The following is an 11,384-nucleotide window of genomic DNA, read 5'->3' on the forward strand; positions in this document are numbered from 1 at the left end:
TCTTTATTTAATACTTTCCAAATTTTACAGAGTACAGCAATGAATTATTAAAAAAGACATGTTGATGTACACCGTTGATGTACAGGAGACTAAAGAGTAATTTAAAATCGATTATCTGATACCAAACAGTCATAAAACCTCCCAAAACTTGGGTAAACTATCAGGGAATCCTACATTGATAATGATCTGTGCTTTACGTCTTGAAAATATAGCAACATTTATGGACACGTTCATTGAAGTTTGAGGATATTGGTAAATATTAGTGACCCTTCTGAATGGCACGATGATGTAAAATGTGTCACACTATGAAACTATATAAACCCTCTAACCCTAAGATAATCGTTTCATCCTCTAGATAAACTTTGTCACATAACGATATCTTTATCAGACGATAAGATATCGCTTAAATGCGGCCGGCAGTGAGTTGTAAACTTTGTCACACTATAAAAACGTGACGGAGTTTATATGGACCCCTTGTTGCCGTGTTTGACCAAATTTTCGAATTTCCAAATCATAGAATAGCTGTATATGACTATTATCTACATATTTAGCGACTTTTTTCCTTAAATGGTAGCACCATGTAAACTCCGTCACACATTTAAGAAATTTATATGAGGGATGTTTATGACATCCTGACAAGAAATGCCGAATAGTCTAGCATTATTTTGTGAGCTGAATGTGTTTGGAATTGTTCACATATTTCATTGTTATAGGCAAATACAAATACAGAAGGCAGAAATAGGTAAATTTAGTCACATAAATTTGTATGATATCTCAACATCATGTGTGAAATTGAGTAAATATTAGTATACCAACTTAAACACCCTATATTACGTACTATGGATCAATTAACAATATTTCAACCATACGCCGGTCATATAAATTATTATATGGCAGTGATATGTTAACATTGGATAAATTTCAACACCTGAACAGGGTAAAAATTTGTAAATTTCGTCACAAAAAAAAATTATAACTTTATTTGCTCCGTGTTGGCAAAATAACTAATTTATCGACATAGTGATGGTGATAAAGTAACATTATATACTAATTGAGACCGTATGATTCTTCAAAATAGGGGCAAGAAATGTAAATTTCGTCACATCAGCCATTGCATTAGTTAGATAGATTTTCTTTCATATCAACTGCCCTTATTATAGTTGGAATGGATTTATACAGGAAATATAGAAACCCATGCCCATTTTTCATCACATTGAAATTATACTGTTGGGGCAGGAAAAGTAAATTTCGTCACATTTCGGTAAATTAGTGATATCAAACTCAGCATTGTTAAACTTGAGTTCTGATTTGCTGAAAAATAACCTACCAATAATTCCTGGAAGAATATTGAATTCTAATCGGGGTATGGTTCTTCAAAATAGGGTCAAGAAATGTAAATTACGTCACATACGTCATTTTAAAATTTAGATACATTTTCTTTCACATCAACAGTCCTAATTATAGTTTGAAATGATTAATTCAGAGATAAAGGAAATATAGAAACCCATGCCCATTTTTCATCACATTGAAATTATACTTTTGGGGCAGGAAAAGTGAATTTCGTCACATTTCGGTAACTTAGTATAATTAAACTCAGAATTGTCAAACTTCAGTTCTGATGATCTGCTGAATAATAACCTACTAATAATTCCTGGAAGAATATTGAATTCTAATCGGGGTATGGTTCTTCAAAATAGGGTCAAGAAATGTAAATTTTGTCACGTCATACGTCATTGTAAAATTTAGATACACTTTCTTTCACATCAGCAGTCCTAATTATAGTTTGAAATGATTAATTCAGAGATAAGGAAATATAGAAACCCATGCCCATTTGTCATCACATTGAAATTATACTGTTGGGGCAGGAAAAGTGAATTTCGTCACATTTCGGTAACTTAGTAAAATTAAACTCAGAATTGTTAAACTTGAGTTCTGATTTGCTGAATAATAACCTACTAATAATTCCTGGAAGAATATTGAATTCTAATCAAGGCTTGTTTCTTCAAAATAGGGTCAAGAAATGTAAATTTCGTCACATCAGCCATTGCATTAGTTAAATAGATTTTCTTTCATATCAACTGCCCTTATTATTATTGTGACAATTTTTACATCAACTGCCCTTAACTTGAATCAGCTCTATCCGTGCATCGTCCTTATATACAGTTTTCCCGCCTTCCAAACCAAAATCAGATATAAATGTTTTCGGCAATTCACCCAAAATTTTAAATTCCATATAATGTGACAGAATTTACATCATTTCCCAATAAGTGCATGTATTTGCTAACTTTTCAAAACAACATATTTTAGGGCTATGATTGGTAGAAGAACCATCAAATAATGAGTTGAAAGGGTTTTGAGGACACCTCACAGTAGAAAAGAGGTATCGTATAACGTATTCTGAGTGTGACAAAGTTTACGAAATATTGCCTTAAAACCGTTCGATCCCTGCCCTTTAGCCAAATGTTGTATCATAATTGTTAGAATGACCTAATCTACTATATTTTAAACCAAAAAATGCTAATTGGGCAGCTATGGTTAACACAGTCACAAAAATGTGACATGTTTTACATTATAGTGCCTAAAAACAATAAATTGTATTTCTGAGCCGTGTATATGGAAGTATGGGTCACGTGGCTAATGTCCAGAACTTCTGAACACGCTATTTTTTTTGGTTTACCAATATCCTTAAACTTCAACATGAACGTGTCCATTTACGATTTCGTATCATTTTGTGACGATGTTTACATCAACTGCCCTATACTTCAATCAACTGTATCCGTGTATCGTCCTCATATAGAGTTTTCCCGCCTTCCAAACCAAAATCAGGTATAAATGATTTCGGCAATTCACCCAGAATTTCAAATTCCATATAATGTGACAGAATTTACATCTTTTCCCAATAGCCAAGTGCATGTATTTGTTAACTTTTCAAAACAACATATTTTAGGGCTATGATTGGCAGAAGAACTATCAAATAATGAGTTGAAAGGGTTTTGAGGACACCTCACAGTAGAAAAGAGGTCTCGTATTCTGAGTGTGACAAAGTTTACGAAATGTTGCCTTAAAGCCGTTCGATCACTGCCCTTTAGGCCTACATTGTATCATAATTGTTAGATTGACCTAATCTACTATATTTTAGACCAAAAAATGCTAATTGGGCAGCTATGGTAAACAATGTCACAAAAATGTGACATTTTTTACATAACAGTGCCTAAAAGCAATACATTTTATTTTTGAGCAGTGCATATGGGAGTATGGGTCACGTGGCTAATGTTCAAAACTTATGAACACGCTAGATTAATATATGTTAAAATTAAACCACTATCGTCAAAAACGCTGTTTTAGAAATTTACCAATTTCCTCAAACTTCAATGAACGTGTCCTTATACTATAGATAGTATGGTATGAGTTTAAAAGAACAAAAACCACCAAATTAAAAAGTAACGACACGCGCCAAATATATTCCCCTTACACAGTACAGTAAGCTTTATGGATTCTAAACATCAAGACTTTAATTCTCAAGTACTCACGTTCTTTAATAAACTTCTTACGTAATCAGTTTGACTGATATCTAATACATGAACCTCTTCACCCTTAACCTCAACCTTGACATCAACTGAATCAACCGGAAAACAGAAGATAGTGTCACCCTGCTTCTTTCTGAACACTGACCGTGGATCAGCGGAGATAATATCAATGATACTCTGCTTTAATTCATCCGCACTTCTGAAGAATCTCAAACAGTCACTTTTTTTAACACTTCGATTTGACAATATCTTATTTCCATCCGGAGCATATTTCAACATTGCCAAGACACAATCTGCATGGTGTGAGAAGATGACAGTTTTATCTATTGTTGGAATATTGTTGATCCAGGGTGCTGAAGTCGACGGTACGGAGGGTGTATCGTATACTGAAATGTAAGGCTTGACGTCCAGAACAGGGGTGCCATCTGAAATATGAAACTTTATAACTCCAAATTGTGAACAATAATGTGAGTTTGCATACTCAATTTAGTACCTGCAAGTTATTTTATCATGGTTCATACAACTGCAGTGTTTACTCGTTAACGTTATCGTTGATTAAATCGTTGTAAAGAACTCACCAATAAGATCAACCCCTGACAAAAACATGGTCCCACCAGATATACTGTCAAGTTTAACCAAACTCATACCAATATTGTTGGGTCTGTGAGGAGATCTGCTGGCAAAAACTCCAACTTTTGTACCATTTAGCCGAGGTGGGGAGATTTTAGCTTTTGCAACATAGATCCCATTGTCATGAAACAGAAATAACAACCAGACGTGAGAAAACTGGGATAAACTGTCCAAAGAATGTTCAGGATTGTTAAAACAATTTATAGTCAGTGTTCCACGGGCATAAGGACAGATTCCTGGCTGCCTGGGGGTACCGTTTTTGGTTAAAAAACAACTCCTAAAGATTCCAATACTCTTGAAATTATCTGAATTATAATCAACATCTGAACAAAGTTTCCTTTTCATAGCAGTGGGCTGTGGTTCACTTATTTGTGTATTCAATACATTCTTGATTTCATTTAGAGATCTTTCAAATTCAGAGAAGAATTGCGAGCAATCTTCTTTTAATGTCTTGAGAGAGGATTTAAGAAGCTGTGTATCTTGCTTTATCTGATTTAGAGCGGTGATTTCAGACATTTCCTACCAAACGGGGTTTTAGGATTGAATGTTGGAAATGTTAAAGGGAGGGACAACAACGCAGAAAGGTAATCATTATATTATTAGTGAAGAGATGTTGGGATTTTGGTTATGTATGCAAATTATTTTATGCAATGTTATGAATTGTAAAATGGAAAATTCAACATTATCAACAATTAACAAGAATATAATCAGGATTCATAGAACCTCGTACATATATACCGATACAAATTCCTTATCAATCAGAAAGATAAAAAACAAACATTATATATCTAAATCGTTCAAGTAACGTTACTTTTGTCATAATCAGTACTGACTGCTGAAAAGGGACTCTATCAACTTGATACTGTGCTCAACTTTTAGTTCAAATGAATCAAACTCCAAAATATCGAGCCCTGCCTTTTCACAGAAAAAGTCAAACGCTTCGCCCAACTCCATTCCTCGACAGTTAAAACCCGGGTAATGGACAATCCATTCTACAATCATCATGTGAAGGGTACGTAAAAACAGACGAGATTTTAAAATATTGTCTGGAATATGCCCAGATTTTTGACATGGATGCAACGCAAGAAAATCATCAATACTCCCTATGTACTCCTGGGGTAGATAAAACTTGCCTCCATTTTTAGACAGCTCAAACCAAACATGATGCCAACTAGAATACAACAAGTCCCTGTCCAATGATTGTAACTTAAGCTGGCAGATTTCTGATATTTCATTAATTGACAATGTGCTGTAGTCCAAAGAAGATGATATCTGTATGGCTATTTCAAGCGATCTAAGAATATCTGGAGACGCTTCAGAAACAGGTTGTGTAGTAGGATAACTTTTTGGTAACTGAGGATAAAAAATACGATTATATAATCATATAGGTACAATGTCACCTAATTACTTACTCGATGTAAATTATGAATAATTGAATATAATTTGATCTTTAATTTGTCTTATTAAGAAAATGTAGAATTGATACCGATTATTTCGATATGATCACCTGATGATATGTTCCTCTTACCTGTCCTAATATTTTATACCAAGTATCAACATTTTTGAGGGGCTGGAATAGAAGTTGAGCGACGGTTGATCCATCTATAGCACATCGGTTCCGAACGTTAAACAGCATGATCAAAGACTCCTCCAAAAGTACGAAATCAAATCCAGATCCATTATAAGTATCGTAAGTTACAGCAACCACTTCATGTTTAGCAATAAAGGGCGGTGTCACAAACTTAGTGAGAGTAACAATGTCAATGGTGGGACCTTTAGCAAGCTGGTTATAAAGCAAAACCAGGTTGTTTATCATAAACCAAGAGCACACTCCAGGACCGGTTTTAGAGGGGAGAAAGTCAGCCAATGTAGAGTCTGCTGTAAGGATCATGTCCAAGTTCTGTTCCGGAATGTGTATATTATCCACAAGAGATACCATTGACTTAGTTTCCCGCCAAAGATCATTCCACAGTTGAATTTGGGATGGACTGAGAAAGTCTTTGAGACAAGTTTGGTGTGCTTCATGCACTGTTATTTTACAGGTAACTCTGCGGAGTGTATCAAAGACAATTTTAACGAGATCTGGAAATTGGTACAGAAGGTTCGTGGAAGTTTTGTACTTGATACATTTGGCTACTATTGGATATTTAGAGACACTACCACACTTCCTGAACTCATCCTCAAGTAGTATTCCAATTGACTTAGAATCCCTTAAATATTCAGCACAATCTAACGCTCCAGGACCATCCTCAGGGAAGCAGAGACCAAGTGCTTGCTTGATGTAGTCATCACCTGAGTGGTGGACTAGTTGCCGTCCTTGTGTTATGACATCATCAGCTCCCTCGACTAGGGGAGTTATCATTTCCAGGTATACATCTTCTAGTTTGTTTCTGTCAGCTCTCTCCGAATAGTCAAGTTCTATACGGTCTACTTGAGAGAATATGTGCTTAACAGCCGATAAAATCCAAATTTGAGCGTCTTCGGAGTTTCGTTCCAAAACAGTTTGGATTCCTGTAGGGGAAGATAAAACATATTAATAATCTAAACAACATATTTTAGGTAAATTAAGAAACGTGTATTAATACTATAACAGATATTTAAAACTATCAGATGGAGTTAAGATTCACAATAATCATGTTATTCTCATTCTTACCACTGAAGTCGTTGTCAAGGCGTTGTTGCAGGAATGTTGTGACATTATCCTTCTCGTTCAGTCCAAAGATAGTGTCACAGCAGCTGATTTTAGGAGACACTGCTAGGGATGCGTGGACAAGCCATCGTAAGAATGATAGTGACAGTGATTTAAGGTTTCTTTCACTATCAATACTGCTGAGAAATCCAACAGGTGGTAGGTTGTAGCCCTAGGAAAAATGGAAGACTCTCTTACTCTTAATAAGGAAAATGAAGTAGATAGTGCCGCCAATGTATTAGATCTTGATATTTCGATAAATAGAGAGGGGAAGTTTTCTTGTAGAGTTTATGATAAAAGGGATAAGTTTGGTTTTAAAGTGGTCAAGTTTCAACCTTTGATGAGTAATCAAGCTAGTAGTGTATTATATGGCACGTACTGTTCACAGGTTGTGAGATATTCTAGGATCTGTAATAACGTTGTTGCCTTTTCTGATAGGGTTTTGAAGTTTACTGATGATTTAATTGAGTTATGTTTTAGACGGGATCGTCTTAGTAAAATATACTTATCAGTGGTAAAGAGGCATGGGCTAAAGAATAAGTTTGGTATTGGGTGTGGAAATATATTAATGCCATAGCTTGACCTGTTGGCATATATTTTTCTAATGTGCGAAATATTTGTCGCACGTGTTGAATTTAGTTTTATAATAACGTTTCAGCGGCGCAAATCGGAGTTTTAGAATTGTGCGGGAAATTACGCGGGAGATCTATCAGTTTAATTTGGGTCAGTTCGTTTTATGACGTGTCGACTACGTTTACTTAGTATACTTTATCCCTACCGTTTTATTACATTTTTACTTTATTTACCTATCACTATACAGTATACATATTTAATCTTAAATTATCATTTTAGTGGAAATATGTAAAAGGGGATCGTTGCTAGCGTCAAAACTGTTTTAACCCTGCCTTAGTCAGTTGAAAGTCTGATAGCATATGTTCCGTTTGATTTGACCAAACTAATGCCTTTCATTGCTTTATAATGACTAATAAACTATTAATTGATGATTGAGTTTTAAAATGAGACAACAAGGACATGGTTCATCATGACACCGACCTTTTCAGAAAACTGATAGCTCTCCAGTCTTCGATTTCCTGTCGAGAGTGTGTGCTTTATGCCACCAATTTCGCTTCCACAGAAACATTTTCCTTTTTCTTGAGGTTCCCCACAGTTATTGATAGCGTAGACATGTCCTCCTGCACATTTATACCATGTGTACAATTGGTGTCCTTGAGCTGCGAATCTGTTACAGGGCATAACTATTATCATTAATCCATATAATATTAAAGAATCAAAATTTCTAATGATGCACGAGGGCTATCAATCTTTAAGTACAATACTCGAAATTGACAATCAGATTTACTTTTCACCAAGGGTTTCCCTGAATTTTGAGATCACATCTTCCCTCATTGTCGGCACGAACATATTCTTTATCCTCACAGGAAACTTGTAGATATACTCAAGAAATCTGGTAACAGAATTGGAGGAATGAGGTTGTGTAAGGCAACAATAAGTTAGGAATATTGGACCAGCGTTACTTTTCCAGCTTGCTAATGCACATCCAAAGAGTTCACCGGTATCTGCAATGTACAAACTGTTAAAGGTTATGAAACACTATCATATGTTTTTAGATACAATTACTTAAAACAAGAACATCAGATTTCATAACAAATATCAGCCAACAAGAATTTCGACGCGGTTACACCACACACGATCAAATTTCCCTACAATGTAATTGTTCTACTTGTATTGCATCCCAGAGTGGTGTTTGGCGCACGTGATAATCGTTTATATTATATTAAGCGTTCAGAACTTGAAATATGTCGCCGTCAATCTGTACGTGGTATGTTTGTAGATCACTTCATATTTTGCGCGGTTTTGTTTCGTGTTAACAATGCGTATCATGTCACGTCATATTATTGCATCGTATGCCAACTTTATTGACTGTAATAAAATATTTTGTCTCATCTTAGTTAATTTTTGTATCTAAAATAAACTAATACATTTTGATGCTTACTCGACACATGTAGGGAAAATTAAAAATTTTAATAGCATTATGTGGGTTCATTTAACACCAATAGGTACCTAAGTTTCGCAATGTTTCCAGCTGGTCAAATTCCAAAGTGCTCTTGATGCATTTCTGATACAGTGTATTTTCTTCCTCACTTATCATCCCGCCTGATGTTTTATGTTGAAAATATGATAGCATCACATTGACCGGATCAAACTTGAAAACAGGGTCAGTCTCCAAAATAGCTGGTCTGAAACAATGTTGAGATTAATCTTATTTCACTTATAACAATACTATTTTTACATCAGGACAGTAGCCAGTAGGTATTTTATACAATTAAGATTATAATTGAAGCAGTATTGAAATAGCTGTTAGCATATACCTGGTTGATTGGTAACTGTCTCCAAGTAAGTTAAAATTGTCTGCTGCTTGTTGAATTATAGAATCTTTTTCAAGAATCCAATCAGCATTGTCCTTCAAATCATTGAGAATAATCAAACCATACTCCTTCACCAAAGATTTTACACACAGAAGTTTGGTGTGAATATCAGAGGATTTATGAACAATATCTGAACAACCATTCGAGTTTATCAGTTGAAGCAATTCCTTTGGGTGAGTTTCTATTAATCTTTTGTAAATTATCTTTTTCATGATCGGAATAAAAAAGCAGCTCTCATCACATTTTGTGGTAGAAACAAGATCAACCAGCTCCTCAAGACTATGTTTGCCAACAATCTTTTCTGTTAGAATGAAAACTGACATCAGATTAAAAACAGTCAATTCATGAGATGCCATGAGCAAATTTTTGGCGATTTTCTTCATCCCAATTTCCCCATTAGTGGCACAATTTAGTCCCTCATCACAGAAAGCAATAAAATCTCGAGCACCAGAAGCATCCTCCTGGAAAATAGCAAAGAGTGTCGCTAAAATCTTCCTCTGAAAACAAGATGCTTTTTCGTCTTCCAATATATAACTATGCGCTAAGAAAGGAAGCCTGCAGATTCCTTCCAACTGATTATTCAACGATAAGTAAAATGCTGGTAATCTACACTCCAGAATAACATTGCATAGTACTGGGAAAGATTCAGATTCTGCTGATATTGTCACACTTTTATTTATGCAACAACAGAGACTTCCTCCCGTGTGTAATATTTTCAGCAAGGTACTGTTCAAAATGGTTTTTGACTCAATAAAATGGAAGCAGATGAATTCCACCATCTCTAAGATAATAGATCTCTGACAATTATCTAATTTGTTTGGTGAAATACATTCTGTGATGACTGAACAGTCAAATTCCCCAGGCTGCAAGGAAGCCACACGAATGAACATATCTTTGACTAAATCATCTTTTATCATAGAACATTTTGACATGATATAAGTAAGAAAATTGTCATTGAGGTACAAAGGGTCCATTTCGTGTGACCCCAGTTTTCTATCTAAATATAATTTGTGTGTCACACATTTCATCTCAGATGATTTGGTGGAGTTATGAAACAGAAAAACTTTGACACAGTCTTTCACAAGGCAGGAGAGAGTGTCATTACTTTCGTTTTTGAGCTCCACTGCAAGGAGTTCACAGCAAAAATTACTTCTCGTACTACCAGGAACTGAAATATAAATTAAACTATTACTGACCAAGAATTTAGAATTTCATTCATCATTTTTGTGAGATATTTAAGTAGAAAGCAGTTGCACACTATTTTAATTTCTAGAAACTAAACAGTGATATATATTATATGACAGTCAATTCGAAATATTAAGGATTGCTCAAATGATCAGACTAAAAATATGAGATTAAAATATACCACTAATTATCATTCAGCTTGAAAAAGTGTTACCTAAGTTTCTGTTGATCTTTGCTAATTGTTGCAAGTGATCATACACAAGCCATGAGAAAGGAAAAGAGCATTCAAGCTTCAAAGTTGTCTGTCTACTAGTTAATAAGTTGGCTGTAACAAACCTGTTACATACAAAATTAAACATTACCATCCACAAGCTAGAATTACTTAGTAACAGATCACGGTTCCCAGAAAGGCCAAAGCACTCAAAGATTTTCCCAATAATTTGCCAGGACTTATTAATGAAATTGTCAAGATTAGATCTGAGAGTAATTTCTGAGGGATGTGATCCTTTATAAGTCACAAGAATACTAGAAAACAGCTGGAGGAAATATGATGACGAAGTAATGATTTCCATGTGCAGAAATGGTATGTTGAATCTTTCTGAAAGGATTTGAGTCACACATGGTTGTCTAAGCATATTTCCCCAGCTTTGTAAGATTTTTGTTGTACCACATGATTCAGACCATTCACTGTTAAGAAGTTGGCTGTCGATGGATTGATAAAAATCCAGGTACAACTTATGTGTCCTTTTGGCATCAGTTTCTGCAAAGTGAACATCGTCGAATGTACAAATTCCAAGTTTCAATTTTTTGAGCATGGTTTTCTTCATTTTTAACTGCAGAGAAAATGTTTCAATTTAATGATGCTGTTTATCATCAGGTGAATCAATTAAAATAGAGAAGGAAAAA

General features: G+C 34.9%; 2 protein-coding genes across 2 annotated transcripts; both read right to left on the minus strand.

Moving 5' to 3' along the window:
* Nucleotides 1–3,444: 3,444 nt before the first annotated feature.
* On the minus strand, nucleotides 3,445–4,746 carry LOC134826305 (tRNA (adenine(37)-N6)-methyltransferase-like). The gene is made up of 2 exons (XM_063838635.1): nucleotides 4,106–4,746; nucleotides 3,445–3,952 (listed from the first exon to the last, which is right to left on the minus strand). The coding sequence occupies exons 1-2, from the start codon at nucleotides 4,671–4,673 to the stop codon at nucleotides 3,519–3,521; spliced, it is 1,002 nt and encodes a 333-aa protein (XP_063694705.1). The 5' UTR covers nucleotides 4,674–4,746; the 3' UTR covers nucleotides 3,445–3,518.
* Nucleotides 4,747–4,804: 58 nt separating this feature from the next.
* Nucleotides 4,805–11,307, minus strand: LOC134826303 (uncharacterized). Its single transcript, XM_063838633.1, has 8 exons — nucleotides 10,693–11,307; nucleotides 9,237–10,461; nucleotides 8,929–9,104; nucleotides 8,207–8,423; nucleotides 7,900–8,086; nucleotides 6,811–7,018; nucleotides 5,686–6,668; nucleotides 4,805–5,510 (listed from the first exon to the last, which is right to left on the minus strand). The coding sequence occupies exons 1-8, from the start codon at nucleotides 11,303–11,305 to the stop codon at nucleotides 4,980–4,982; spliced, it is 4,140 nt and encodes a 1,379-aa protein (XP_063694703.1). The 5' UTR covers nucleotides 11,306–11,307; the 3' UTR covers nucleotides 4,805–4,979.
* Nucleotides 11,308–11,384: the final 77 nt, after the last annotated feature.

This window comes from Bolinopsis microptera, chromosome 2 (genome assembly GCF_026151205.1).
Source record: "Bolinopsis microptera isolate Bmic1 chromosome 2, MBARI_Bmic_1.0, whole genome shotgun sequence".
NCBI lineage: Eukaryota > Metazoa > Ctenophora > Tentaculata > Lobata > Bolinopsidae > Bolinopsis > Bolinopsis microptera.